General features: G+C 38.7%; 2 protein-coding genes across 6 annotated transcripts in view; one reads left to right on the forward strand and one right to left on the reverse strand.

Moving 5' to 3' along the window:
• The window catches only part of LOC119597787 (monocarboxylate transporter 5-like), a 3,154-nt gene extending 836 nt beyond the window's left edge, over nt 1–2,318 (forward strand). Inside the window, exons 2-5 of the mRNA XM_037947422.1 lie at nt 144–414; nt 545–1,393; nt 1,522–1,713; nt 2,096–2,318. Of these exons, the coding sequence (XP_037803350.1) occupies nt 144–414; nt 545–1,393; nt 1,522–1,713; nt 2,096–2,253 (1,470 nt within the window). The 3' untranslated portion in view covers nt 2,254–2,318. The remainder of the gene's footprint in view (nt 1–143; nt 415–544; nt 1,394–1,521; nt 1,714–2,095) is intronic.
• Nucleotides 2,319–4,969: 2,651 nt separating this feature from the next.
• Nucleotides 4,970–7,500, reverse strand: part of LOC119597755 (monocarboxylate transporter 9-like) — a 6,857-nt gene continuing 4,326 nt past the window's right edge. For 4 of the 5 annotated variants that reach the window (XM_037947368.1, XM_037947370.1, XM_037947369.1 and 1 more), the window contains 3 exons: nt 6,519–7,364; nt 6,064–6,255; nt 4,970–5,570 (listed from right to left, as the gene is read on the reverse strand). In XM_037947368.1, the coding sequence (XP_037803296.1) occupies nt 5,413–5,570; nt 6,064–6,255; nt 6,519–7,364 (1,196 nt within the window). In that variant the 3' untranslated portion in view covers nt 4,970–5,412. Of the gene's footprint in view, nt 5,571–6,063; nt 6,256–6,518; nt 7,365–7,500 lie in introns of those variants that run through there. The other variant, XM_037947372.1, reaches the window with a different exon arrangement.

Consider the following 7,500-nt stretch of genomic DNA (forward strand, 5'->3'; position numbering starts at 1 on the left):
AGATAACCTAATTGAACTCTCAGGTTGCTAATTGGAAAGGAAACTGATTACAATAATCGATATCCCTGAGTATACATTATCATATTAACCTGTGTGTTTTCCAGCTTTAAGAATATAAACACATAGTATTTCTTTATTAATAGATGCTGGTGTTTTCCCTGGCCGTCTGTTTTGGCATTCTCTTTTCTCCATTCTTCCTGGATCTCGGGACATCCTCCACGACCATTGCCTGGATCTTCAACGTCCAAATGTTTATCTGGAACTGCTTAAGTCCTTTCGTTAGACCCGCTGCCCAAGAGTTCGGCTGGAGAAGAATTGGTTTCACTGGCGTGTTCTTCGTTTCTTCGTCGGTCATCTGCTCTGCATTCGCACCTTCGGCTGAGTTCCTCTTCTTCTCCTTCTCTGTTCTTAGTGGTAAGGAATTCGGAGATTTCTTCTCTGCTGCACTTTCTTGTTCTTGTTTATTTAGTGTGTGTGTGTGTGTTGGGGTGGGGGGTTATGCAGTATCAACGAAAGTCATTTTACAAATACCTTTTCCTTTTAGGCATCGGGTCATGTATGGCAGGTGGATTATGCTTCCTCGTCGTGCCCACTTACTTCGATCGACGACGAGGAACAGCAAATGCAATGTTGATGTCAGGAATCTGTATGGGGCAGATATTGGGCGCTCCGTTTATCCGCTATCTGCAGGAAGAATATGCGTTCACAGGTGCTGCGTTGATATATGGTGCTATCATCCTACATTGTTGTGTTGGTGTTTCTTTATTCCAGCCTCTTAAATGGCACTTAAAGGAAACAAAAGCCATAGAAAATGTTCCTGAGGACGGTTCAGTTCCCCTTCTAACAAAAGCAGAGACCACCGAAAAGAATACCGTGGAAGGAGCTGGATCCAAAGTCCTAACACAAGACATGAAAACTCAAGCAAGTATAGTGAGATCAAGAATGCTAGCCAGGGTCAGCGAGACATCCAACGTTTCAAAAAGCTCGGATAACATGTCCCAGTTGTACGTCTCCCTGATGGAAATTCCCGATTTGGTAAATTCAGCAGAGGACCTTGAGAAGGGCACTAAATCCTCTAATCTCTGGGAACTTACAAAACGTGTCTGTCGCTCTACAGTAAATGACCTCCGAATCTACCGCTCGAGAAGAGCTCTGATCATTAACCTAGGAATCGGATTATGCATCAACAGTTACATCAATTTTATCATGATGGTTCCCTTCATGATGCAGGCGAATGGATTCACTTTGCAGGACTCGGCTTGGTGCATATCGATCTTCGGCATTTGTAATTTGGTGACTCGACTGCTGGTGTCCCCACTAACTGACTGGTCGAAGTTCAACATGCGCCTGTGTTTCATGATGGGCTATTTTATCATATCCCTCACAATGTATGGTAAGCTTCATGAAGACATGAGTATTTCTTTGGTTATATTTGTAACTATCCTAGCTCTCTCTCACCTTCGAAAATCAACTGTACTATATCCATGACCTTAACCACAGCTACCCTTTCTACCACCACAGTTTTCCCATTACTGACCAGCCTCATGTGGATAGGAGTAGTTATGGGAGTCGCAGGATGTGGAATCGCTGCCAACATCACACTCAACAACCTCATTATGATCAAGTACATGGGCCTGGAGAAACTACCACAGATGTTTGGGTCGTCGGCACTTCTGATCGGGTGCACGTTCATTGTGTTCGGACCCTTCATTGGTGATTTAAATGACATTGTTTGCCTTGTATTCCATATTTTTTTCCTATTATATTTATTCTGTCTTTATGAATGTATATATGCTAGCCCAAACGCACACACCCACACACGCACACACACGCACACACACGCAAACACACACACAAATACATACATACACACACACACACACAACACGCACACACACACACACACATATATACACATACGAGACGCAAGCCGCACGCACATAGGCACGCACCACACACACACACACACACACGCACAACCACAACCACAACATTTGTATGCACATTTATATACACACAAAATACTTAAATCTACATTGGAATTATTGATGGTGTGATGAAATATTGTCAATATTATTCTCATTTCCACCTGCAGGTTTTGTGCGCGACTTGACTGAGAGTTATCTCATCAGTACCTGGATACTTGCTTCTACGTCAACTTGCAGCCTCATTTTGTGGTTCTTCATGCCCGCCGCTGTGGCATACGACGCAAGGATGGAAGCCAAAACTGACAGGGAAAAAGAACGTGTTTAATATCGTCAGTTCTGTAATTTCTTCCTTTTGCTGTCAGCTCAAAAGAATAAAGATCAGTTCTTTGCTGTTGTTCTTCATTTTCATCTTATCTTGCTACAGATTAGAAACAGTTTAAACATCACTACCCATTATGAAGATCCCTATTACATTACGTCATTAGTAATATTACATTCCTGATATCCATAAACTTTTAACTTTCTCTGTGTGGCGCTGTATAGTGCAGTGGTAGCGGTTTCGTCTAGTAATCTTGCTGATCCGCGTTCAATTCCCACACCACCATGGCACCTCCAATTTCAAATGATTCTTCAATATTTTACCCTTAATAATGGGTAAGGAGAGCACTGAAGAGTACTATGCACAATATACGGAGGAGAATCTAAGAAAGACCTCGATTGCTATGGCCCATACTCCTGCAGTAGTCAAAGAACATACTCCATGTATATTCTGGCAATATAGAGCGCACTCAAACACTGAAGCCGCTCGTTCGCGTTCCGCGTACGTAACAAGGAAGAGACTCCTGTCTGTTGCACTGCTCCCTCTTATGATCCGGAAATTAAATTAGCAGATGCTGAGACGTGCTTCGTTACCACACCATTTATATTCCGTGCCCCCGAGAACGTTGCCTTGGCCGATTGACAGGTCATGCTGGTTGTCCCGTCTCCTCTTCAGAGTGTGGTAAAAAGTCATCCCCACTGCCACTACTAGCTTCCTGGAGGATTAGTTTGTAGACCACGAATTCCTCAAATGCGACTTTCTAGAGTGAAAGTTTATGATCACTGACATCTGATGATAACGTCTCATTCAAAATATGTTTAATCCATTCACTGCCATTTCACTCCGGGAAGAGATCCCATTGAATCTTCTTTTCGACGCGACAGGAGTTCTATGCATCGGTTGTCATAAATTTATGGCCTTCCAGCTGTCTCCACAGTGCGTTCTCCGAGTACATAAGAAGGTATGGTGATTGATGTATGGTGTTTCTCTGGCCTAGGTGCTCTCTGTCATGCCAGAAGATACATGGAGGATGTTCGATGACCATAGAGGTGATTTTGGGGCAGCACTCCCTCAAGGGGGATGATTGCTGTTGATTGACGTAATGTAGAGACTGTGAAATACTTTCACTTAAATCCTAGCTATTACCATTCTTCACATTGATTCTGGGTATTGCTTTACTGGTTTTTAACCCCGCATATCCCGCCTATAATTTCATAACAATTAAAAGGTACATCAGGGAATTACTTGCGAATGAAGCTATCTTTTAACAATCACCAAAGAGAAGCAATAATAAAGATAATATTAATAGTTAATATTGAAATTAACAGTTAATATTGGAGTTTCTTTAGTTTAGTTATTCCTTTCAGGTGCTCTCTCACGTTTTCTTAAATGATTTGCAGAGCATTCCTAGATAGAAAGTTGCAATGGGATACCTAAATAAAAAAACTAAAACTATACAATATGTTTATCTTGCTCATGAAACATTTAAAAAAATAATTTGTCATTATTATCATGATCATTATCATCATCATTACTGCTACTAGTAATCCGGCACTGCTACAATTAACATTATTGCCATTACTACCACTGTTGTTACTACTACTACTACTACAAACACCCTCACTATCCATTACTACTCATATTATTATTAATATGAGTACTACTACTAATATTATTATTATTAATAATACTAGTAGTGCTTCTACTGTTGTTTCTACTACTATTATTATCGTCATTGTTGTTATGATGATATTGACAATAGTAATACTTCTACCATTACTACACTGATAATAATAATAATGATAATAATAATAATATGATAATAACTCTAATAATTAATAATAATAATAATAATGATTGATATCGTTATTATTATCATTATTATTATTATTATTATTATTATTATTATTATTATTATTATTATTATTATTATCATTATCATTATCATTATTATTATTAGCATTAGCATTATCATCATCACTGTTATCATCATCGTCATATTCATTAATATTATTATTACCACCAACAACAATTAAAAATAAGAATCGTTACTATCAGTATTACTATCAATTTTGCTTTACTTGTCATTAAACATAATCAAATTAAAAGCTTATGATTTTTATTCACAAAAATACGAATTACTTTACTCTACCCATGTTACCATTTTTATTACGACATCCCATATCATAAATTTTTAAAACCAACATTCTACAAAAACCCAGATATATTTCTTCCATGTGATAAGAATTGTATTTCACACCAGGCAGCTTACAAGGTATATGTCTATTTTTCTAGCCCCCCACCCCCCTTTAAAGAAAAAAAATCGAATGTGCCTTTTGCTGGGGGTTTTGGAGAAATGGTTCAATTAAATTTATATCGTGTGTTTTGGTCATCGGGTATATTATCGGATTGACTATTGATATTGTTTAACGAAGCAGATATATTATCTTTTAAGAAAGCATATTCATGTATTGATGTACCTCTAGGTGTACATATATTTCTTCTTTTCATTTCTTTTCTTCCTTTTTCTTAATGCAATGTGATAATTGCGTTGCATGTCTCCGTTGCTCAGGTATTGGTGCCTAACACTTCCATTGTCAATCTTTAGTGAAATTATATAATATTACTGTGTATTTGAGAATTGTAGCTTATCTTAAAAACACGATTACTGATAAGTACGATAAGATAGTACTAGGAACGACTTTATTTGTTTTTGTTTTTTCTTTATTTTTTATAACGATGACAGCTTATTACAGGAATCATTCTGACGCTGGCACAATTTGCGGAGGTCGCGTGAGTCATCAAAATTAACATGAAAAGATGAACTAGTAATAGTAATGATATGACATGCGACATTTTTTTTTTATTATTAATCCCTTGCTGTTAATGATTGAGAACCTTTTTTTCAAAATATAATATGAAATCAGTGCTTTCCTTATTCGAAAATGAAGAAGAGTATAAAATGTTTAAAATTTCATGAAAGAGTTTACAGAGTGTTAACAAAAAAATATTGACTATATAATAAAATCCTAAACAATGAAAGACCAAGATTCAGATTTTACAAGATAGCGAAGATACGTCACTATTTTCCACAAAATAAGGAACAAATCTGATCTCCGTTCTTTAAAGTTGGTGACAAAACGAACTTCCAAGATTCAGGAAGTATCAAACACGTTCTTTTTCTCTTTCCATTTTGGCTTCCATTTTGGCGTCGTATGCCACAGCGGCGGGCATGAAGAACCATAGAATAAAGCTGGAGGCCGCCATGGTTGCCAGGAGCCATATGCTGAAGGTATAACTCTCAGTCATGTCGCGTACAAAGCCTGTAAACAGAGGCATGCATATAGTGATACATTTTAAAACCTAATGCTCTCATGTCTTTTAAAATCTCTCTCTCTCTCTCTCTCTCTCTCTCTCTCTCTCTCTCTCTCTCTCTCTCTCTCTCTCTCTCTCTCTCTCTCTCTCTCTCTCTCCCTCTCTCCCACTCACTCACTCACTCATTCTCTCTCTCTTTCATCTTATCTATGTGATTTTTAAGATGAACCTTAAATAACAATTTTTGCAAATATAATCTAAACCACATACAAAATAAGGAGAATACTGTGAATTATTAAACACCATCATATTGCCTATAATCTCTGGAATTATTCCCATTAAATAGAGTTGCCAGTTTGTATTTTTCGCGTGCCCATGCTTAAACCTCATCAGAGTGGAAGGATTTTTGTCTTTACTTGGATGCCCATCTTGCTCACAACCCTCTCAACTTAGCAATCCAAATTGAATACCATACATTTCAAAACTCTCTATACCACTCACCGATGAAAGGTCCAAACGCTATGAAGGTTCCTCCGAGTAAAAGACAAGATGAACCAAAGAGGGGAGGAAGGTTTTCTATGCCCATGTATTTTATCATGATGAGACTGTTGAGAGTGATGTTGGCTGCGATCCCACACCCAGTAGCGGCCATGGTCACCGCCATCCAGGTAAGGCTAGTCAGCAGTGGGAAAACTGAATGGAGAAAACTCATGTTTGTTTGGGGATAACATGGAATGCTTTGTATTCATGTCAGTGTTATGGAACGTTTTCAATAAAAGAGGGGTAGAGAGCAGTTCAGGTGAATCTTGTCATAAAGCGAATATCGAAGAATTAAAGTTTCATTTTCATGTCTTTTTTTGAAGCAGCAGTTCTCGACTCACTCTACAAATAAATGTACATAAAGAGTTTCTTTGCCAACGAAAAAAAACAGTGATAAAACACTGAAACCATCTTACCGTACATCGAAGATGCTATGATAGCATAGCCGATCATGAAACATAGGCGCATGTTAAACTTTGACCAGTCTGCGAGTGGAGAAATGATCAGTCGGGTCGCAAAGTTGCAAATGCCCAAGATCGATACACACCAAGCCGAATCCTGCAGGGTGAAGCCAGCTTGTTGCATCTTAAACGGGACCATCATGATGAAGTTGATGTAGCTGTTAATACATAAAGCTATTCCTGTATTAATGATTAATGCCCTTCGTGAGCGGAGTATGCGCAGGTCGGAAAACGTTGAAAGACAGACACGCTTTAAGATTTCCCACAAACTAGAGGATCTCTCTTTCGCCTCATTCTGCATGGAAAAATCGACTACGTCGATAATCCCGGTCATGGACACGTACATCACCGACGTTTCCGAACCTCTTGAAGTGTGGGAAGTACAAGACGACTCGCTGATTCGCGCCAGCATCCTTGCTCTGACCATCCTTGCCTGAGTTTTCATGTCCTCCGTCAAGACCTTTTGAACTGACTTTTCCTCTGTCTTCTCTGCACTGGATATAAGAGGCAGAGAGCCGTCCAACGGAGCAACGTTTTCCGTGACATTCGTTTCCTTCAAGTGCCATTTAAGAGGGTGAAAGAGGGAAACTCCAACCAAACAGTTCAGTAAGATGGCACCGTATATCAAGGCAGCGCCCGTGAAAGCGTATTCGTCTTGTAGATAGCGGATGAATGGAGCTCCCATGATCTGCCCCATGCATATGCCTGAAGTAAGCATTGTATTTGCTATCCCTCGCCGTCGCTCAAAGTAGGTAGGTACAATCAGGAAACATATGGTGCCAGCCAGACCTCCTCCTATTCCTGAAGTAGAGTTTTTATATAAGAAGGTCAAACTTTTATCCAGATATTTTCTTTTAGATTATTTTATATATACATACATATATACAATCATATATGTATATAAATTTAGAGATAAATAAGAGATTAAAATAAATAT

This window comes from Penaeus monodon, chromosome 40, assembly GCF_015228065.2.
Source record: "Penaeus monodon isolate SGIC_2016 chromosome 40, NSTDA_Pmon_1, whole genome shotgun sequence".
Lineage (NCBI taxonomy): Eukaryota > Metazoa > Arthropoda > Malacostraca > Decapoda > Penaeidae > Penaeus > Penaeus monodon.